Source organism: Platalea leucorodia, assembly GCF_965183815.1.
Source record: "Platalea leucorodia genome assembly, chromosome: 4".
NCBI classification, from domain to species: domain Eukaryota; kingdom Metazoa; phylum Chordata; class Aves; order Pelecaniformes; family Threskiornithidae; genus Platalea; species Platalea leucorodia.
The window spans coordinates 76,488,650-76,512,951 of record NC_138826.1 but is presented as its reverse complement, the minus strand read 5'-3'; the positions used below and the strand labels follow the sequence as shown (position 1 = coordinate 76,512,951).

The window sequence follows — 24,302 nt, the reverse complement described above, 5'->3', positions numbered from 1 at the left end:
AATTCAGCAAAGAGAATCAAACATATAAACAAGAAATTATGTACAAAAATATTACAAATACAGTGCATATTGGCCAAACTAAACACAACTAATGATATAAGACAGGCACATTCGTCTTAAAGCAGAGGAACGAGGAATATTGGTTTATTGAGTTTATCCAACTTTGTATATTTAACCAAATTCATTCTACAATGGATTTCAAGTGTGACTAACGACTTCAGCAGACTACAGCAAAAACATACTATCACACACATACTAATTTACTCCAACCTGCATGTATAGCATACAGCTGTAACTCATCCTAAATGACTACAAAGGGAATATGGCCTCAGGCTACCCAATGATGTCTAGAGATGACAGATCCCCAGAAACCAGCAAAATAAAACTGAAGATTGCTTCTTTCTCTTTATATAATCAAATTACTACTATTGAACCAGCCAGCTCCATGGCACAAATCACCCAAGGCATGCAGGCAAGATTTGGTACAAGAGGAAACCTTTATTTGGTTCCCTCAAAGGCCAAGGAAGCAAGAAATCCCACTCCATGAACAGAAAAAACAGTAAAACCTGTTTTTCTATGGATGTACATCTCGAGACTCAACTCATATGTGGAAACAGTGGTGTTAAATAACGGCTGCATCTTTCCTAGCAGTGGATGCATTAGCAATCTCTTCCCATGCAGAGCTTTTTTCACAGAAATTAATAGAAAATTAGCATCTAAGATTTCTATCCATCTGTGTAAACTGACAGAAAATGACCCACAGGAAAAACAGGAGGACAGAAAGACAGGCAGACGATGTAATCACTTAAGGCCTTTTCACTTAGGAAATGAGAAAGTCAACTGAAAAGATTATGATTAGAAAGGTATTTTGCACAAAGCTACAAAGATTGTTAACAGTTTTTTTGCCTCTGGCATGCACAAACAGGTAAAAACCCCATCTAGTATGCTACAAAGCACTTCTAAGTAAACTTAAGTCAACCAAAAATATCTATCAATGACAGCATTCTTAAAATTCAGAAGTGAGAGTGTTCTAGACATTAGCTTTAAACCTTATTTGAAAAGTCATCATATCAATACTGAAGTGATTTGGGGGAAATGTTACAATTCTCACAGAATATACAAAAATAGCTGCCAAAAAATTAGTGCTCTCATTGACTGAGCCAGTCAATGAAGAAATAATGTCAACAATCAGAAACAAGCACTTGGAAGTTGGAGAAAAATGAGAAAATTAGCACTGGATAAACAAAACTGAAATAAAAGCCTCCCAAAGCCTCTTAAACAGTAATATTAGAACTGTTTCACAATTAAAGAGGCCAATGAAAAGATGCTTTTATTTGACACCTTCTGAAAAAATTACACAGCAATTTCCTGAACTTTAATGACTATTCCTGAGTTTTCCTTTAGAGTTTCTTGAATCCTAATCTAAAAGGGAATCCTTTAATGGTTCTTAGCCCTCTCTGGAAGACTTGACACATTTCCATTTCAGTTTGTTAATTTCATTATGTATCATTAATTTCCTTATTTCTTTCCTGTTCTAAATGTGCATTTCGAAATGCCGAGGAAACAGACAATGAGCAAAAAGTAAATAATCCTTCTAAATAATTTCCTTGATTTTTTAGTTTCTCCAGCATACATTCTGATGTGCAAGTTTTCACAATGACTTTTTTTTTTCTTAATTTAAGCATCTTGCATAAATCAATAGACCCACCTTAGTTCTCCCAAGTAAATGGTCCAACTTTAACACTCTTTAGATCAAACCTGAGATTAACATACAGATTTAGGAATTTGAAGACAAAACCCCCTAGGTGCTAGAAATTATATAAATAATTAATACAGCTAATTCACAAGTTCTTGGAATCATACCAGCATTATATGCTTGGAGTCTTGGAATTCCAAGTATAACAAAACGCCTCACAAATAAAAAATTTTTGGCACGTACACCCTACTGTAACTTATCCAGATCTGTTTCCCCAGTCCTGTATTCCATATCAGGCTTTGAATGAAGATTTAAAATCTTACAAACTACGCATACTGGTATGTATGCTATAAAGCACCAACTACAAAATTTTACATGCTTCTATAACAAAGGCATCATTATAATTGTAACTTTTATACACTCAAGAAACAGGGAAGTGTTCTATTTTTCTTCGCCAAGGGAAATGACAACAAAGCAAGCACAAGGGTGGCTAGTATTCATAATGAGGCTCATAAATAAAGGAAATTATGTTCACAGTTATTCATAAGGTACTTTTCCTCCTTTTGTTTACCATCCTGTAAAGTTCCGTTCATTAAAAAACAGGAAGAGAAGGAAAGGCTGAAGCAGTCAGGACCATCGCTGCTGTAGCATTAGTTTTACAAAGGTTAGAAAACAATCTTAAGTAAAAAATGTCTAAACATTGTATCTTATTGAATATACTCAGTGAATTGCACAGAATGTGACGGAAAGATATTCTAATGCTACATATTCTAGTGCTACACTTAAATTCTTCCCAAAAGTCCAAGTTTCAAAACATATTTAATTTTAAAAATTAACAGCTCACAAACAATGCAAGATAACCACCTGATTTATGTGTGACAAATGGAGACAGAAATTAAAGTAATATTAAAATAATGCTCTCTGCACAAAATATATGTCAGAACAGCTACAGTTAATTGAGAAGATCACCAGTTATAACGGACAATTAAAGGAACCCTCAACTCTCTTGTCAATTTAAATGATCGTTACATGAAAAGTAAATTACCTCCATTGAGATTCGTCTGTGTATCCGGTTTCTGAGACAAACACCTGTGGGAGACTGAACTTCATCAGACGACGTTCCAGAAGCTTGGTCGCTTTCACCATCTGACCCCATTTTCAGGTTTTCATGAACAATATCTTAAAAATAATCCAAAAAATTGAAAACAGTTAATCAGTATTCCATCAAACTTCTCTCTTGTACAGATGAGAAACAACTGTATCATTACCATGCGTTGGGTTTTATGGCAAAGACTCATCACAGTCATGGTAGTTTTGATATACTTTTTATTGGCTCAGAAATCACAAAGTGAACAGGATTACTTTATAGGCCTTCTACACAAACTTTATCCTTATTTTTCTTATTTGGTTTGCAGAACTCAATTTTCCAAAACAAAAGATGGACAGTCCAATCCCAATTTTAATTCCTATAAGCCACCTTCCCTTCACGGCTTCAGTTCCCAAACCCCTTCAATACCTCTTCTCTTTTTGCTGCTCTTGGATATAAAACATTACTGAGAATATTTAAGATTTTCAAATCAGACTACCTGATGTTAGCCACCTAAATGTACCTTCAGAAAGCTTATAAAAACCTGAAAGGTATAAGCATTATTTTCAGGAATGCCAAATATGGAAACTTTGGATATAAAAACCACTGGTGTGCACATGCGGAGGAAGGGGATGTATTCTGATCATCTAAACAGTGGCCTACGACACACAAATGGATTCAGCAGAGGACCTGATATTCAGGAGCAATTAAGTGAAATTTGTGACCTTATGGAGGAATTTAGGTAACAGACTGCCTGAGTTATGTGATGTTGCAGGATCTTCAAGTCAACTGGAACTGGTACTTTTAACACAATCCTGTAGATTCATCCACACACAAGAGTTTATGTATATTATGTATATACACATACATTACATCTACATATACATAAGGCCAGGTTGGACAGGGTCCTGAGCAACCTGGTCTAGTGGGTGGCACCCCTGCCCATGGCAGGGGGGCTGGAGTTAAATGATCTTTAAGGTCCCTTCCAGCCCAAGCCATTCTATGATTCTATGATTACTTTTAAGCACCACAGGATCTTCCAGACTTTGGAGGACAAATACTGTAATGAATGAAGAGAAGATCAAGGTGGTGTCATTATCAGCATACAGAGCCAAATGACTTGCAGAAGGACACAAAATGGGAAATTGGTCATACAAGCCATTCACTATGAGTAATGCTCCCTCATCACCTCTGAAATATTTGAACTCCAAATTACTATAGAGATTAAATACTTACACATATAAAGGAGGTGTTTCAAAAGACACCAATTTCCCTGCCCTCTCCTGATTCTTGGTATTAAGTATGATCTTGTACAGGGTAAAAGAGAACCTGAGGAACAACTAAAAATCTCAGAACTCTACCCCTAAAAAATGCTAATATTAGCAAAACTCACAGAACTCAATTCAGCCTTACCACCAACAGACCTGAAAATATTTAGCATTTGCACAGCATTACAGCAATAAAAAACCAAAAGAGAACATACAAGTTTTATCACTATCAACAAGCAAGAAAGCTGGATTTTCTATAAATAAAGCCTTTAGGCCAATGTTTGGGTATCAACACATCTTCTAAAATGTTTGTCTAGTTTGGCTCACATAGAATCATGCAGACTTCAAAGGATCAAATTCCTCCTCAGTACAAAGAATTTCCTTTTACAGAAAACAGAATGGACAGAAAAAGATTAACTCTTAAGGCACTGACAGTACATATTTTAACTCAAAGTACTTTAATTAAACGCACAAAGTAAGCATGCATCTCATGCATAAAGGAAATTTTCCAGCAGCAATGCAGATCTAAATTGCATTTAGATTAAAAATCCACATTGCATCAGAATTTTCCCTGCAAGCTGTGCTCAGACTTGGACTGAACGAGAAAAAAATATGCTGCACTCCTTGCATAATAAGAAGCAATCTTCTGGTTTCAAACAAGGTAAATACTCATCAGTGCTTCTAAAGACATTGTAGTTTGAACCAGAGGAAAAGATTTTCAGAAAGTAGTCCCTAAAGATCAGCCTTAAGCTAAGCAGACAAAATGTGACTCCTTTTTGTCAAGTCTCTCTTATTCTCTGTAGTGACTTATAGCTGTCTTTTTAAAAATCTCTAACAAACTGCAGGAAATTATTTTTAGTAATATAAAAGCATTACTGAAAACACTATTTGCAGCAAAGCTGTTATGCCACCATTGTTGTATCTGGTAAACAGCACATTCACCGTATCAGTTCTTCAGTAAAGATTCTCTTCTAAAACACTTTTCTGAGAGGTCATGTAATCCATTTTAGCAATTACAGCTCTCAAGATTCTGTCTGTAAAATTAAGTGTAACAGCTATTGATACTTGTTCCCCAATTTATTTATTCTCATATTAGTACAAGTCCATTGACTGAGCCCCAAAGTCTATTTTCTTTAGAGAAGCTAGACAAGAGACAGTTATCTGGGCAACCTCACAAAATAAGACTGATGAAATTAAAGAACTATTGTATTCTAAGCCATGGAGCAATTACATCATTTCTTTTTAAAAAAGATTGACATTTATTAAAGTGATCATGGGATTGATACTGTCATACTTTTTATCTTAAAATACACCGTATTCAACTCACAAAAGCATACGTATTATGAAGTGACTGTAAAAAAATGACACTTCAAAATGCCACACTCGGAACTACAAAGAGCATCCTAGCTGACAAAGATAATTCTTCTACTGAAAAGACCAACTATGCAATAATACACAACTAAGGAATATTTCAAGAACTAGTAACACAAACCCATACATTTGGGGCAGATAACATAGCTGCAAAGAGATTCTGCTCTTTACAAATCAGGAATGAGAAGACAAAGTGGGTCTGTACCACTCAAGTCTAAAAATGTAGTATTTCCGACTTAAATAAGATGATGGTCAATCTATTTTGAATATTGATGTGATTAATTCTGTTAAGTCTGCATAAGCTACATACCCAAAACCAAAAGGTTTTAAGCAGGATACTGGCTGTAGCATCCAAAAATCTATCATTAAGCACATGCTTGAATTTCTGATGGGCTAAATACCCAACAGCTCCTATCCGTAAGGGTTTGCGGATGTTTTAATTATATTCTAAATAGGGATACTTCTAAGCTTTTTAAAAATACCTTGACTGTGTTATCATCTAATATAAATGTGTCCTTTTATTTTATTCAATTAAAAAGGCATTAGTAGAGCCTTATGTTCATTATTTTAATAGCACAAACCCAGGAACAAGGCATTAACCTAGTCATTTTAATCATTTTACACAGGTGCATGATGATAATACTTGATTAAGCAATGATGAAAATCATGCAAATACTTCCTTAATTTCACTAGGCTTTTCTATAGGCAAGTTCACCTGCACCAAAGCCAGCTTGCATGGTCTTCAGAGGTTTTAATAGTTCAATAATTTATTGAATTGCTTTCACTGAATACCCAAGCCATTCTCTTACACAGATGATTATTTTAACATACTCTACCTATCTAATTAAATATCCAGTATGGCCATGTAATGAAAAGCTGAAGATGACTACAATATAACAGGAAAACTATGGAAAAAGAAAAGGCTATCCTCGTTTCAGCTGTGGGGAATGCACCACAGAAGAAATTCATACAAGGAATCTACAGTACAGCAAATAAGAACTCCTCCAAGTGAGCTAAAATAATATCCACTAATTAGTCAGTTGTGCGTCAGACTGCATGATCTTTCCATCTTATTTCAAATTATTACAAAAATGATCACGTGACTGGCATATTGGATTCCTTCCAAGGCGCACTTTTCCAAAGCTTACTTTTCAATAAAGTGGCTAAATTTTATGATTAGTTTCACTAGTAATGATCCAAATTGAGGAAGGCAATATTGAGAAATTGCCTTTGCTGTTAACATTACCAATCTATGAAAGCTGTGTGGAAACATCATTCCTTTCAATTCCAATATTTATGACAAAGAAACAAAGCCTCTCCATAACTGTATCAACACAACTGGCAAAAGCAGGGATCAACTCTACCCTGGCTGCTACAGAGGTTCACCAGGAGGCTTAGCTTCAGCTCTGTGCTGGCTTTGCATATTCCAAGCGCCTCTCCAGTATTCCCAGCAATATAAATACGGAACAAGGACAACTAAGTTGGCTCTGCATTCAGCCAGGTCAGGTCCAAAAAGGATTTATTAGCTCTGGCTCCCTCATGGACTGCAGTGGCTAAATGTTTCTGGAGGTGCAAGACTTCAGAAGCTGTATAGCTATACGTGAACTAAAAAAACCTCAGCTAGACCTTCATCTGCATCAGTGGCATGGCTGATTCACAATTTGGCCTGACAGTCATCTGCGTTATTTATAATCATCATGATAACTGAATACTACATTAAAAATGACTACAAAATTTTAAACAAAGGCACACTTTTTAGAGATCAGTTCAAAATTTTTGTCTTTACAAAAAAATTCACAAAACCTAAAGCTAACAGAGATGTTTCCAAGTAGAAATTCTTTTAAAAATATTTTGGGATTTTACACGTTACTACAACAGCAGGAACCCATGTTCAGTGCTCAGAAAACAAACAAAACTCCAAAACCCTCCTGGGCTTCTCAACCAATTTTTTAAATTGTTAATCTCATTCAAAAGCAAGCAGCGTGAAGATGCACCTGTGGCAGGTCTTATTTTAATCTGTTTTTTAACCAAATAACCATCCTTTAACTGTCATTATTTTGTGATATTTCAAGGATATCTCTCTGATAGCATTTTTTCACCACTGGAACAGAGGAAAAAGTGGTAAGAAAAGAGGATGAATGAAGAAAGCAAAGCAAAAAAAAAGTCTCATGTAGTGTGGAATATTTGACCATTTAATTTCTGATGTCATTATCCCAACAGAGAAAACCTCAATACCCTGCTGAGTAATAATCATTCTCATATGGCAGGAACAAAAGGAGGAAAGATGTGAAGAAGGAGCAGAGAGAGCATTAGTAATTATGCTGGTATATGCTTGTACTTGTGTTATCTACCACTAGATAACATGTACAAGTAGCAGAAATTTTCATCAAATGAGGAGGGAAAAAAAAAAGGCATCCCTAACGGCATCATTGCATTCAAAGCAAAAAGAGGTGTTTAACATATATGTGCGTACCCTCAGTAAATCTATTCCATACTACTTCAGTGAAACTACAAATTCTACAGGAATCTCTGGCTATTTAAAACATGTTATTATAACACTTCCTACAGACTAACATATTAAAATTGTGAGTGGTATTTAAACACTTGGTCGTCTATAAAACTTGATCACCTGAGAAGAATAAAACTAATGGCATTCTTCTGCAATACTTACATATTAATGTTTTTTTTATCAGGTGAAAAATAAAGCTTTAAGAAAACTGGAAAATCATTTCAAAAAACCAAAAACTGTTTATGAATTTTGCTTTCGCAAAGCTCATTTGAAGTTCATAGTGAAGTTTTGAAGAGTTATTGGTAAATGTACATTTAAAAATGCTATAATTTTTTTTAAAGGCAGCACACAAGAACAAGAGTACAGAAGTATACTGTTCCTGTACACAGTTTATATACATCTGATTTGACAAACAATCCATAAAAGACTAAATATTCCTAACCAGGGATTTCTTTAAGTTCACAATTTTTTTAAAAAAACTTTGTCTTCTTGTTAGATTCTTGGCAACTTAAGCAAAGCTTGGCTAGGCAAAAAAAAGAAAAAAAAATAGTATATAGGATGTGAGTGAAATCAGGAATTGATGTAGCAGTCAAAGTGTGCACACTAAAACCTGTTTTCTTCTCTGATAACAGCTGCTGAAGTCCATTCAAGAGGACAGAATTCTTTTTTTCAGCTTGAATGGTAGCACAAACAGTAAAAAAGGTAAGACTTTGAACATGATGAGTGATATTACAGCAGAGGAGGATATAAGTTGTTTGACTACTGTCTTGAAGACTCATAGCTTAATCTTGAAGGAGATCAGTTTATCGCACACTTATAAAGGAGGGCAGAAGACTGAAAAATTCATAGAATTCTAATTAAACTGTGAGTTGCTCTCATTTTCTAGTATCAATTAATTAAGCATAATTTCAAGTAACATAAAAGCAGGGTAAAACATTAATGGTGACTGGAGGCAGCAACATGACAAATTACTTGAAGGAGAAGCAAAAAAACTTTTTAAGTTATTTGCCCCACAGAACCACAAATATAGCTTGCGACCACAACAAAAAGATAATTATAGTCGAGTGGCCTTAATTTATCACTGGAAAAAGGCAATTTTTTTCTTATAATAATGAAAATCTAAGTAATACAGCAGTTCCTTCTGAATTCCACATATAGGATGATTATCCTCTATTTTTATCATATTCAATTTAACGTAGTTCTCACCAATGCTTAATTGAGATGAACACACAGGTTTCTTGCAAAGTATTAAGAAAGAATATTTTGTAACTTTTGTAAATTTGCCACTTGTCAAAAATTCAGGGGTGACTTCTGTGTCTTCTTGTAATTGCTTTCTTCCTGAAAATCTTAAAAGACAGTCAGTACCTTAAAAACAAGTTTCTCTAACAACCCTAGAAAAAGACTACCACATTCTCAGAGATTTAGTAAAGCATTAGAATAACCGTATCTCTTGCTAAGAATCAATACAGACATTATTCTTCACAGAAAAAATGAACTTAAACAAACAATGTAGTAAATTACCTAATCTGCTCCCATTTCTGGGCATTGCCATGAAAGAGCCGAGGCTGCCCCCTATGACGCTATGTGGTCTCCGTAAAGGGGGCTTCTTGAAAGATCCTGTGTATTGGTGGAGAAATGAGTGCATGCTGTGAGACGTTGGAGGCCTGCCATTCTTCACAATAGGCTCTACAATTCACAAGGATCAAAATATTCATTCCCACAAGCAAGTAGGAGTGTCAGGAACATGCCAGAAGGAGAAAAAAAAAAGAAAAAAAGAAAAAAACAGTTACTAGACAGGAAATCACCACTCTGGTAAGATTCTCTCTCATACTAACAGTAGACCATCACACTACTGCCACTTCTCTATTAACAAATTAATACAAAACATGGCATTAAATATTACCCAAATGTCATTTTATTAAATTCTGTCACTCTGCTGCTGGATCAGCAAAGGACCTGAATATACAATCTAAAAAAGTGAATAAAATCAGAAAGTAGCTTTCAATGTTAGTATAATTTTTTTTCTTCTGAATTAATGATCTGTCTTATTGCACAATGTTTCATCTCTACCATAATTTAAACAGACCAGCTGTTAGATCCACTCGCATGATGAGCAAATTCAACAGCAAGCCTTTGGAAATACTCTCCCTCTCAAAATTCTTAAGGGTCACTAGTAGCCTCACTACTGGAAGTCTTTAGAAGCAAACGTACCTGTCTATACCCACTAGAACTGTCATGCCATAAGTAAGGTTATTAACTTAAAGGATATCAGAATAATTAAGTATTTAATGAGTTATTTGGCTTTGTCTTAGACTGTGTCTCAAACGGTTCATTGTACTTAGACTCAAAACCAGGACTGTAAATTTTACTTATTATTATTGATAAGCACTTTCTAAAAAAGATGAAACATCATGAATTTTAAAATCTGATATACAAATGTGCATAGAAATTAAGCATTCATGTTCTCTCAGCAACCTGACTCTGCACACATGGACTAACACTCAAGGATTGCCGAGTACTGGAAGCAGTCTAACTAAACTCACAGAGGCTTTTTTACCCCAACAAGAAGGAGAACAGAAGTCAGCTTGCATTGCTTGTCACAAAACTGGACTTATCGGAACCACTGCTGAAGTCATCCATACAAGAAATTGAAGAAGAAATACTGTTACTACAGAAAACATACCCAGAGGCGAGAGTCACCCAGCAGCTGCATACAAGCACCTTCCCCACACTAAGAAAAAGACTAGAACATGGGCCCAAAGAACGCTTTAGATTCAAGTAATTTTATTTTTCCATCATTTGATTCTTATTACCATTACAGATATGTGTTGGTTGGTATTATTTGGAAGACAGAAAAGGCAGCAGCCGCTCATTGAGCAACCGCAGTGCCAGTGCTGCTGGAGGGAGAGTGGCACCTCCTGAGGCGTTTCTGGAGCCACCACTCCCAGGGTGTAACGCAGCCGGGATCTGCTCAGAGCTTCACTCACGCCTACTGGGACAGGGAGCAGTCTGGGATGCTATTTCATCACCCCGACTTATATTCTCACATGCAGGGACCCCAAAATCTTGCTTTCCCTTCCAAAATAAGAATAATAATATAGCTAAAAGAACTTATTTTATGGAAAGCAGAACTTCAATGGTGAAGGAAAACAACAGCAACAAATACCTAATAACCTAAGGAAAACAGGATCCTGAAGGGAACCCCCTCCCTCCCCACATATACAAAAACAATTCTGGATATATTATTATGATTGGTCTGAAGCAAAGAGACAGAACTACCCAAGGACAGCCCCGTGACTTTAAAAAATAATTATGCAAAGAATTTTTGCATATGAACATGAATAATACAGTAACACAAAAAAATCACTTTAACTCAGCTGCTGCAGGAAAAAAATAAAAGCCAAAAAAAAAATGCTTCAGGCAGAAAACAGAATGTGAAATGACATGCCAGCACTGTTACAAACCTGCTTGCATCTTTCAATTAGCATCCTTCATAAACACAGCTTCAAAGTGGGTGAACATGAGGAAAAATACACCATATGTCCACGTAAATGCTCATGAAGTACGATCAGTGTCTTCACCTTCAAAACTCGGCACATCTCTGTCCCAAATCTTTATTTCTGTTTCTAATGCACTGCATCATCCCTTTTAATTTAAGAGTGATATCAGCTTCCTTGTTGTGTGCCTTCATAAACAGATTTACCCTAGGGCAGCAGGCAGCAAATTCCTCATCAAATTTTGAACAGAATCTATTGCAACTTCCACATGACAGGAAACACAGGGTCACATACAGCAAAACTACTGCTTTTACTTTTTATATATTAAAATTTGCTTTCTGCTTTCCAACTTTCTTACTAATCTTTGGTTTGAATTTGATCTAGTTTCTAGACTAAAAACCTCACACTGAGTTTACACACAGTGCTGAACAAATGAACGGTAACGCTGAAAATCCAAATACCTGATGAGTACATAGTTTGTTCTGTTGAGACAGTCATTACGGGTTATAACTATGACGCTTGGTGGGATTTAGTGGCTAGTTTGCATAATTTTAAAGTTACTGCTTCATTTGTATTCCTTAGGTAAGCAATAAATAATAGATATTAAGTATGTAATTCTACTTAATTTTAATTGTTTCTAAACCTAAATTTTCATGAAAAAAGAGCAAAAGTCCCTCAGTTTTTTGTTTTGTTTTAAAGCCCTAATAATAAACCTAGAAAGAAAGTTCTCAGGTTTTTTTTTTTCTTAGTATGAAAATGTGCTACTAAAAATCACTCAAATATTTCTTAGCTCTGCCACTAGTCTCAATAGCCTTACACTTTGGAGGGTAACTTAAACCCTGAGCAAAGTGCTGAAACAGCCTGATGCTTGGTAACTGAAAATCTGTCTCCCGTGGCAAGATTATTGTCTCAATAATGCAAATTCTGCATCAAAGTAAACATTACTTTTCTCATCCTAATGAGAAACTGAAGATGCCAGGATACATCTCAGCAAAGGGCAGAGAAGCACCAAAGGCAGCACAGGAAAGGGGCGAGGCCATACAGCTGGAAGCAGAACTCTGCTCATGAATGCGATGGCACATCGCCCCAGCCATCCTGGCCGCCCATACCCACCTCTATACATCTGCAGTCGCTGATGATTCCAGTATCATTAATCACACTGGAGTGTATGCACAGATGTGGACTATACCTGCGTACACAGAGTTGATAATTTCCCTTGTATGTTATGGCTTTTGTCTACTCATGCTAAAATTAATCTACCTCCATGAACTGCGTAGCGTGTAAAGAAGGCCAGAGTTTACGAATACACTGAATGACTAAGTAGAGATTGAGTTTTACGTTCACTACTAACATGACAGTGTGATGAACAGAGATGATTATTTAAAAAAAAAAAACCTGTTCTCCTCATGGCACTGGTAGATTTGCACATATTTTACAGTTTAAAACAAAATTCCTAAAATGCCTTAGCACATCAAAAGTTCATCTCAATTATAAGGATAAACACAGATAAAATTAATAAGCAAACAGCAAATGTATATAAAAATGAAAGACAAATGGTTAATATAATAAGATCCAATTATACAGAAATAACTTTTGCCATCATAGGCAACTATTACCTTCCTGCACTGTCGTAAGTACTGTTCTAAATTATGGAGCCCATTATAAAATTTAGCAACAATAATTTAGGTCATGTAGTAGGACAGTCATAACTACCGACAGACAATGAAATGAAGGTTACAAAAACTCTCAGATTACTAGTACACTTGTGACTAAGAGAAGTATTAATAGTACTTGATTACAAGTGTTTTTTAAAATCATAGTACACATTAATTTACAAAAAGGAAGGATCATATGATGTTCTCTCTTTTTACAATGGGGTAACACACAGACTTATGGTCTGGAGAAGTATTTTTGTCTATACAGGTTAAGTTTGCATTGTTGTATGCAAGAAACTTTTAAAGAACTGTTCATATGAATTTTGCATTGTGTGCTGCCTCCTCCCTGTGACCGTGACGATAACAGCAAAGAGCTGGAACAAATATTGAAAATGATCAAGCAAACTCTTGCTGGAAATGAATTTACAAGACTGTTTATTTTTATTTTTGTGCATTTATGAGATAGAAGACTTAGAGAAAGTGCTTTTGAAAAAAGTATTTAACTCCGTCCGTCTGAAGATTTCTCAGTACTTCTTCCAAAGTTAGAATTTCATTTCGTTCATGTAAACAATTTATTTTTTGCAGGATTATTAATATGTTGAATCACTACATTTAAAGGGTAATACTGCAGTTTTTAAGGTGAATTTAGTGCAACTGCCTGGTCTTGAATAAGATGAGTCAAAACTGTAAAAGTTAAATGCCTTTACTATATACATCTATAAACTGCTTCTTATAATTTTATCTCTGTGATTATAGGTTTGGTTTGTCTTTAAAAAAATGCTTCCCTATATAAAGCTCACTGACATTCCTTATGTTAGTGTCACTGTACTTGGTAAATATAACTCAGTAACCACTCAAAGGCTTAGCTGACATGATGGAGGTGTTTCTGGTAGCACAGTAGGTAGTTTCATGGTGTATTGGCTTAATATTCAGCCGCAGCCAAAATAAATGATAGAAGTTAAGAGGGGAGCAGAAAAACATCAGAAAATCACTATGCCACTATGCAAATGTATGGATCTACTGCATTTTTGACTATCATGTACAGATCTGGTCTTCCTCCCTCAAACAGATTAAAACTGCAGAAGGTATGATGCAACTCACAGACTTGTAGGAGGGCTGAAGAGGGCGCCTAGGAATCAGCTGCATCCACCAGCTCCTCCAGCACAAGAGCGAGGGTCACTGAAAAAGCCAGCTGTGGCAGGTTGCAAATGGCGCACGGAAGTGGTTCTTCACATCATGCAGCCTGTGGGAACTCCTCACCACAGGATGTTACGACTCTCAGAAGCTCACAAGACTCAAGGGGAGACCGAACAAGAAATCTGCTCAGGGTTACTAACTGCACAAAGACTTGCCTAGTTCAGGAAGTCTCTGAACTAGAAACTGGTAGAGTACTCTGGGGAAATGTTGTTATATTTTAGGCTCTAATCTTAGACTTGCCCTTAATTGTCATCCTCAGAGACTGGAGAACAGCCAGGCAGATCTCCAGCCATCCTTGCGGCGCAAGACTTCTGCAGCACCTCGGCAGTTTGCTCGTGTTGGCTCCTGCTGGCACAACCAGTTCAGCGAGGGCTTTATTAATTATTTATCTCTAGCTCTCTTTCCTCACTCTGCAATATAATCTGTAATTCCAAACTGACAAAATTTGTAAATATGGAAAGTGAGCTGAAAGAGAGACTTCTCAGTCGTTCTTTTTTAATTGCATTTGGTCAGTTGTTGTTATTTTATCTTCTTATTTTGGCTACAAAACACTTCATCTTTCAAGGAATGTCAGCTCAATTCTTAAATTTCTTATGAAACCTACTAAGCTATTATGCAAATCTAGTCTTTAAATGTGAAAAAAGTTAATGGAAACATTCTGAATAAGACTATTTGGAAATATTATACTGGCATACAGGATGAACACATGGTTTTCTTTTCAATACCTCTGAGCACTTCTTGAAATATGACTGTGTCCTGCCTTTTTTTTTTTTTTTTTTAATTTTTATATATATATACACACACATACACACAAACACACACATGCACTTTTTTGTTAATGCCACATCCATGTTATCTTGCTAAATGTGCATCTTCAGCAAGGTTTAAAATTGGGCAATGCATGGTGACAGCACTGTTGTATTACTTGATTTTCAAGTTTGGCAAATGCTGCACTGCTGGTTTATTTAATTTGGATCATTTTCTTGTATTTCTTGCATCCTGTCATTCAAACTTCCATTATTATTGGCATAATGCAAAATAACTACAACAGCACCATTCAAAGAAAATACTGTTTAAAATACAACCAGCCTGGCTTACTAATGTTGTAAGAGTTGCTAGACCATTTTGCTGATCTGTTTTAGAATACACTCATATTTTAAGAAAATACAGTACCCAGTAAGGTACCACTGCTTTGATAAGTTTGAAATAATGCCAACACCAATGCTAACAAACATACAAGAACAGAAAATAACTCAAATGAGACACTGAAATCTTTCAATTGTGAAGTGACAGAAATTTATGCTTGAACATACGTGGAAGTGATTTTTTATTTGATAATTATGAGAACTGACAGAGTCGAGTAGAACAATAGTGTATAAAACCAGGAAGCTTGTCCAAGGAGTTAGTTAAACCCAACTATTTTATGACGTTATAAAGATGTCTCCTCTTTTTCTTTTAACTGCAATTTAAATTAATGACAGACCCTGACCTGAAATTACTCCCAAGTTAAGCAATTTTTCAATAAATCCCCAATGTTTTTCTTTTCCTTGTCCATCTATCTTAACAAAGAGCCACACTACCACTTTTTTTCCTGTGTTGGATTTACTTAACTGGATTTACTTAATCTGAGTTCCAGAGAGACTGCAGAATTGCCTGGCATTTCTATGCAAGGCCTCAGCAACTGACATACTGTCACATGTCAGTCAGCTGGTAGATTAAAGAAAGAAGGTGTTTTCATTAGGAATGTAAATGCATTTTAAAACATATTTTATGAATATCTAATACCACATATTCAACTACCTCTTTTCCTTTTTTTATGTCCCATGAGTATGTCTCTTATGTGACAAAAAGATGAAGCTGGCTTTCAGATTTCACTGCCTAAATTTTGGAATGATATTTGCTTCAGCTAGGCTTAATAAAGAATCAAAAATCACCTGTCATACATGGTAACATTTTCCCTTAAATCAAGCATCTCTGACAGACCTGAGTAAGTCTGCAAGAAAATGTATTATTCAGTAACCACTATCCATTCTGGACATGGAAACCATAAAAATACATAAATACCTATTTTAATTTCATACAAATAAAGCACACAAGAGGATTTTTTTTCTAATTAAAATAAGACAGATTTCGGAGACCTAGCATTTATGATCTCTGATTTGGGTATATAATGGGGATTGAACCCAGGCATGCTCCATATTCTAAGGATGAACTTTTGTGCGACAGCAAGCCTGCCACAATTCACTGCTGCTATCAGAAAGGTAGCTCAAGGTCCTCCCCCAGCAAAAAAGAAGTGCAATTTAGATTTAGGTTTTTGAACTAGATCATCACAGGGCATGCAGAGCACGGGTGCTGACAGAAGGGTGGAGGCAGAACCTCACTCCCCACTTTTAGCTGCAGCTTGACACTGGACCGGCTCAACTATAACAAAATCTCACTAAACACCCTGAGAATCAGCTACTGGTTTTTATAGGACAGGTCTCTACACAGCTTCTTTTCCACCCACCTTGACCTCACCCTTGCTCCAGAAAACTTCAAGGTTGGGTTTTGTTTTTTTTTTTTTCCATTTTGATAGATAACGGGGAAGTGTCAAAACTCTACATATGTGAAACTAAATACTCATTCTCTAAACAGCCCTGCATTCATGAAGCTTGTGACACATCACGATAACCTTTTAAAATTATTTATATCGACTGTCTCAAATGCTACTGTCATATAGCTTAATCATACTTTGGCATCATCTACTACACATTCATTTAACTAATCTGAATGTATGCTATATTAATGATTACTCAATTTTTACATGTCTATTGGCAATAGACTGATTTTTTTTTTTTTTTTGGACTTGCACTATAAAATATTTTGAACAAACTACTTTCCTGAAGAAGCTGTTGTCAAGAAGCCCTTTATTTCTTCAGAAATCCTAGAATGTAAGCAGGTGAATTTCTGACATCTTAGAGCTGCTATGCTGCACTGTACAATATTTAATTACACTGCTGTAAGGCTGTCAGACCCACTCAGTAAAATTAGTTGATTGCAGGTGATGGCTCCCATAGAAGAAATATTTAAATAACCCAAAGCAGCTATACGTTTGCTATATCTGTACTCTCAGGGAGCTACATGGGGAGCACTGTATAAAAATACAGTATTTTTATACACTATCTTATGGGGTACTTCTTGGACTCCATGATGTGATACCCAGGAAAACATTAAGTCACTCTAAAAATAGAGCAGCCACTCAAAACCACTTAAAACCATATTTATTCATTAAATAATAAGACGAAACCTTCAAACTATTGACTATTACAACATTAAAAACTTAGCAGAACCTCAAGGGATTCCTGCCATTGCTCAAAATTAATCCATCTGAGTACAGCAGTCATGTCCAGAGGAAATGTTCTTCACTTGGAAGACACAAGGCAAAAAATATTGGTAGCACATTTGAAGAAATGTGCTGACAGAAACCTAAAGAAACTCAGTTTCTCCCAGAAATTAAGTACCACAATGATTAAAATGGCACTATAATGTCTTGTAAACTTTTTTTTTTAATTTGGGATGGAAAGGGCAGAAAATTTTCCAAGGAGTCTGTTTAAACTACAAAAATGAGATCATACACAAGGCAAAAAAGGAGATCAAGACATCTAAAAAACACTACAAAAAGCCTTTCAAAGTTTACTTCACATACAGTAAGTTTTTGTCTTCAGTCTAGGTACTGAGACAAAGAAGATCACAATCAAATGAAAAATATTCAAAGCCAAAAATCTGCCCTTGAGATTGACATATTTCATGCTGTTTAAAAGATAATTCTCAAGACAGTACTTTTGGTCATCAGAACACGAATTGGAACATAAGCATGGTAGTCCCATACCTCCTAGCACATATGCAAGACACACCACCAGTTAATAATCGTTCTTTTAAGAAGCGTAATTCCAGAAGGCATCACACTACACCAAATCCTTCAGAACACTTTCAGGTACAATTTAAATCAACGTGAGTCAGCATCGTAGCCAAGATACAAGTATCCCTGGTCTCCATCCTTGCCTCCCCCCACACAACTACCCTGTAGCTCCCAACGCAAACATCTGCGAGCCCACACTGCCAACCAAATCAGGAAACAGAGGATCTGGCTCCTTTTTGCCCTACTTTCAGAAATAACGGTGCTGACTAGTTACATCTATTTTACTCTTCTGTAGTTAACTAGTCCACCTGAATGCCATTCGAGAACAAATCTCCACATATCCATCAGTGAGCCTACGCTAGCAGTAATGTGGTGTATTTACAGAGTCCACTTCTGCATCCAAGCACCATGTTCTCCTGCCAAATCTGCGTTCTGCTTCTGAAAGAAAACACTATGAGTGGACACCCGCCCCCCCACACCCCCCCAGGACTACAAGTCTCTGCGGCATGCTTTCAGGCACTGAATTTTCATGCTCATTTCACTTTATAAGCACTTCTACACATGAATAGAGCCTCCAGGTTTTGTGGGAAGAAGCAAATTAAAACAGAAGGGAAGAAAGAACACTATGTTGTGCAGCATATGTGGGATGGAGAAACCATACTGAACAGTAATAACAAAAATTGATGTATGCCACAGCACAGAAGGGTACATACAGACTATAATAAAAACATCATCAGTACGGTGTAAGGGACAGCACAAGGTTCAGTATTTAGCTGTGACAACTGCCAGTTATTTACAGTAATCTGCAGCTCTAGAATGAGCTCTATCACTTCTGGGGATTTCTTCCCCCCAGCTCCTGGTATTTTTATATTGATACTTTCCTTCAGTATCAACAGAGAAATTGTATTGATTTATTACCAGTAAGTATTTCTGTGCTCATATTTTCAATTCAAGAACATTGTCTTGAAAATATGTTGCAACACACTGTTTTCCTTCCATACTCAAGGAATCACACATAGCAGATGGAATGGGAGTTTCTCAGCTGTACTGAAGATGATACGAAATGACTACAACGACAAAGACATTTGGATGTTCTGAGACAGTATTGCAATGTGTCAACTTTTATAAACATTCATTCCTCTTATCAGAGTGGTAACTAGTCATTAAGGCCTTAAACCTAAAAAACACTTACGCACTTTACTGTAGCTGATCCTTCCATTATTACTCACACCTGTAAAATTACAGAAAAATTATGCAAGTGTTTGTGAGACTGGACCCTATGATCACATCACTGAGCTAAAACAGACCAAACGGAGATAAAGATTATTCTAGAAATTCATGAAGCCATTTCTATCAGAACCTCACTTGTTTTGGTTTAGTATGTACGTGTGTATATATTTATATATAAAAATAAAAACTGGCAATATAGAATGGCTTTCCAAGTTATTTATTAATGCAAGAGCTGTGGATGTATTTTTAAACATAGCTTATAATTATTCTTAAAAGCATGCTTGGAGCTTGTGATAATGTATTTTATAATGTTAGACAATACAGCCACATTTTTCGCTTTCATTAGAGAGCATATTCATATGTATTTAAAGTATTTGCATAAATTTTACAGTTAATTGGGCTCTAAATATGCATGATTTGGATGTTACTTCTAGCCAAATTTCATTACTATGTCACTGGCAAGGAAAAATTTCAGGAGCAAATTTAGTTGTCAGCTGCTACAAATTACCATTTAGTATTTTTAATATTAATCTGAATACATATATGAAGGTAGAACCTAGAATTAAATAAGCAAGCTGGCACATTGTTAGTGTGCTTGAATCCAAGACAGAATGAAAAATAAACAACAAAACCAACTAACTGGTTTTATATGTTGAAACAGAGACCATGAAAAGCTTCTGTACTTAGATAAAAGAACAGCCCAAAGTATACTTTATACAGTTCACAGTTCATAAGGCTTCAGATGTATATTAGGCATTTCACTGGTCCTTCTGTTTGTATGGTTTACGCGTCTGATTTTGTGATGCTTCCTCACCCAGAAGCCAATTATGATGAACATAATTTGTAAGGCAGATTTAATTAAATATAGGTTTCTGGTCACTAAATAATTTGATGGTGTTCCAAAAAAACCCAAAACCAAAAGCAAAACTGTTGGGTATTCTACATTCAGTGCAACAGCTCTGTGCTACTGCATTGAACAATATCCGTTGATCACTGCTAATCTCATTTTGCTGCTGATGGATGAGTGCTGCATACTGAGATAGTACTGACATCACGCGATGAAGGAGGCTGTGTATGAAATGAGATTGCATACAATAGGTTAGCTGATTCAGTGGTATCAATGCACTGCGAAGAAAGTAAAAGTTACATATCTATTTTTATGTCTGTGAACTGCAAATGGGACAATTTGTTCTGCATTAGGAGTACTGTTCTTTAAAAGTAACTCTTCAAACAACCCACTCAAAGCTGGAGCTAACGACAAAGTGGGTCTCTGGATTGGAGCAGTAGTTATTTGAAATCAGAGGCAATTGTTCTAGGAGACGAAACATTTGCCAGGGGGCTGAACAAGATGGGTTATTGCAAAACAGTGACCATGAGGAAAGGTCCCTGGTACTATGTGCATGTGATCGACATCTAGCATCGCAGTGCTTAACTGGAACTTTATTAATAAGACTTTACAGGACATGTATGTGAAAATCAGATAGAGATGAGTGTGGCTCCTAGGCCCTGTGGTTTTCTACGGACATAGCCTCTACAACCTCTAAGACCCAGTAACACAGCTGTTTTCCAGGAAGGAAAAAAGCTAGCATGTATAAAATTACATCCTTCAGTGAATATGGCCATCAGAATGGAATGACAGTAGACAAGATGGGTGATTCGCTAGGAAGAAAAAAATAAAACAAAATTGGACAACAACAATGGAAGAAAATTCTGCTGTAAAGGCCTTCAGCGTTCAGGGTCTATCCTTGCCTTCTGGCATGAAAAGAACAGTTGCAACGCCCTTCAACTCTCATTTCTCAAGTTCATGATGTAATAGTGGTTGAAAATAAACAACATATGAAGAATCATTTTCTGAAGACTCTTTGTACCCCTGACTTTGATTCTCTGTAGATCAAGATATTGGCTTGCCTTTGATTTACCTGACTGTGCTTTTTAAGTTCCTTTAAGAACAGATCCAAAGCCTGCAAACTGGGCACATTTGTGTTTCTCTATTCCACAGGGTAAAGGAGCTTTTTATTCTTCTTAAAAGCAAAACTAGGGAGATGGTTACTCCTGCCTTCCGAGATCAGCACCATCACAGTAAAAGATGCACTTTCAGGATCTCAATGCAGCTATCGCTTGATAAACTATTCTTCAAGAGACTACATTCTCTCATGTGTCCCAGCTGGATATTTACAGTTAGTACAGGCTTCTTAGCGCTCTGATTTTATAAGATGCCAAGGCAAACTTTTTGCATTTAAGTACTCCTCTGTAAGTCATTTTTTAAAATAATGCTCACTGAAGGATTTTTTCCAGGCTACGTTCTCTACCAAACTTGTCTTTCACCAAAAGAGAGAACTCGTTTCCTTACTCTTTTTTCCAGCAATTGTTGTTGCCCAAACCCTGATTCCTAGTCTGTCTGAAAACTATTCCTTCCAAAACATCTTGATTTGTGGGAAAGTTAGAGCTTCCTTTAGAAAAGGAGGCCTAGCTGGCGTAGCAAGCATTTTTCCAACCCTACTTTCTAAGAAAGGGTTGGAAAGGAACAGAAAAACCAAGGAAAACCAAAATCCACAAAGTAGTATCCTGTTCATCTCTGCAAGATCAAAGATAGGACAGATACTAGTTTCTGCATTCTAGAAGTATCAGAAAAAGGAAGCAAATGTCAGTAAAACTTTTCTAAATGACATAAAATGAGTTAAAGATTACGCATAGCAACAGTACAGTTTATATTTATTATTCTTCCTCTTTGAAGAGGATCAACAACACTTCAGGGTATCCAAAGATACTCTACTAAGGCGTTAACAACATTTTGCAGTTGTAAGTATAACATGTATTGTATCACACAATATTAGCATATAAGCTTCCTTTTGGCCAATGAAATAATGTGGAAAGCAAAATAAAAGGAGCACTAAAAGCTAAATAATGAATTTGTAATTAGAAACATTTTCTTGAGTTGTATTTTTATCACTTTAAATATCTACTGAGAAGTTACGTTTGCCAAAAAGCATGCAGAAGACATCTAAGTACTGCTGTTTGAGATAATTCTCAAATAAATATCACAAACTGCAAATAGATTCATATATGGTTTAAGATGGAGTAAGCTCATGCTTCTGTAAACAAGTTATCGTGTCCTCTGTCCCTTGAACTGGCACCCAGAACGCGGTCCAGTTTAAAATATTTTTATTCTTCCTGCATCCCGTTTTCAATTGAATCAATTCAGCAACCCAGTTCACTACATTCACTGGTGCTGGTGACAATTTTTCATTCTCATTTCCCAGCATGAAAGTAATATTCTTAGCACTTATTTGCGTAATGAAATCAATCTGTCAGAAGTATATACAGGTCTGAACAAAATATGCATCAGTAACAAAGGCTAATACAAGTAAAACCACGTGGGACAGTGTCTTAGAAAGAACTTGGTAGATATCAGTGCAAAAATACTACTATTATTGTTTCAGAGTAGACCTGTTGTATCGACACATAAAAAGTTGTTATAAACATCATTTTCCAAACTACTGGGCATGGCCCATGATGAAGACAGGACAATAGCAATGAATATACCAGGGATTAAGGGTAAAAATGAAAAATATGAATAGCTTTGTTTTGCCAAAGGTAAGTTCAGCTTTCAAAAGCTTGGTATGCAACAGATCTTGGACAGGATTTTAAAAGTCTACAGGGCAAATTCCATTGCCTCTACTTCTGCTCAAATTTCCCAGCCCTGTCAGTTTTCAATGGGAAAATTCAGGATCATTTATTGGTGTGAAGTGGGTGAAAAAACTAAATTTCAGATCACTTGATACTTGAGAAAATCTTAGATGTCAGCAGAGCAAGAAATAACACTAATCAGCACAGAAAATGAAATATGACTTAAATGCCGCAGCCCAGGAAACAGAACAAAGCAACAAAATCTCTTCCAGTCATTATTACTGCAGATTGCATTCAAAAGCGGTATCATCATTCACGTGGACTTTAGAGCAGCCAGTATGTTTACGGGATCAGCCAAAGACTTGCGTAAGAATACACAGACAAGCTGGTTATCCTGAATGTTTCTAGTGGTCTTCATACTGCTGAAGAGCAGTACTATTCAGAGACATGAAGAGGTGACAGAATTCTCAGACTAGTGCACTGCATCACCAATGATAAGGTAAACAGTTTTATTTATAATACTTAAGCAATTACCAAATCATATTACTGAATAATGATTTTGAGAAAGAATTGAATTTGAAGCCATATGAAGTTGATGACACACCCACTAAATCCATACAACAATGGGTCTGTTTACTGAAAAAGCACCTATGATCCTTGCTGCACACCACAATAAAATATCAATTTAGGTAGCTTTTGATAAATAGCTGTAGAACAGTTCAATATCAAAGCAAATCAAACCCGTATGCAACAATACATCTGTTAAAAGAACTAGGGTAGTCAAATGTAAGATAAATCAAAAGAACAGGTTAGTGAGGAAGTCCATGCAATTGTGAAAACTGAAATAAAACCCCGCAACACTCACTTGAGTGGGGCCTGATAAAATTCTTACATTTTCTGGAAAGTGAAAGATATGCTTACCATTATCTTTGCTGCTGTTTTCTTCAATTGTCATTTGTTCTGCTAGCTCAGACAGCGATTCATCAATAGTCTGGCTTCCACGCAAGGTTAAGGAAAGTCTCCTCTTAAACTTTTTCATTCTACCAATATTAAGTCTGGCTTAAGGAAGCCTGAAAAAAAAGATTAAAAAGCAAAAAGTGAGAAAAAATTAGTTCATCAGAAAATGAAATTTAATTACCTCATACAAAACTGCAGGAAGGCTTACAGAAAATTTAGTCAATATTCAGGTTATCCTTAAAACAATATCCTTAAAGCAAGATTACTCTACTGGACTGAAGAAGAATGTCTTGAGCGGTAGGTGCCCATA

At 36.1% G+C, this 24,302-nt stretch overlaps 1 protein-coding gene across 4 annotated transcripts in view; it reads right to left on the bottom strand.

Moving 5' to 3' along the window:
* CDK17 (cyclin dependent kinase 17) overlaps positions 1-24,302 on the bottom strand; it is a 95,161-nt gene that overhangs the window by 31,922 nt on the left and 38,937 nt on the right. For 3 of the 4 annotated variants that reach the window (XM_082310971.1, XM_082310970.1, XM_082310969.1), the window contains 3 exons: positions 23,957-24,105; positions 9,453-9,617; positions 2,742-2,875 (listed from right to left, as the gene is read on the bottom strand). In XM_082310971.1, the coding sequence (XP_082167097.1) occupies positions 2,742-2,875; positions 9,453-9,617; positions 23,957-24,074 (417 nt within the window). In that variant the 5' untranslated portion in view covers positions 24,075-24,105. Of the gene's footprint in view, positions 1-2,741; positions 2,876-9,452; positions 9,618-12,541; positions 12,606-23,956; positions 24,106-24,302 lie in introns of those variants that run through there. The other variant, XM_082310972.1, reaches the window with a different exon arrangement.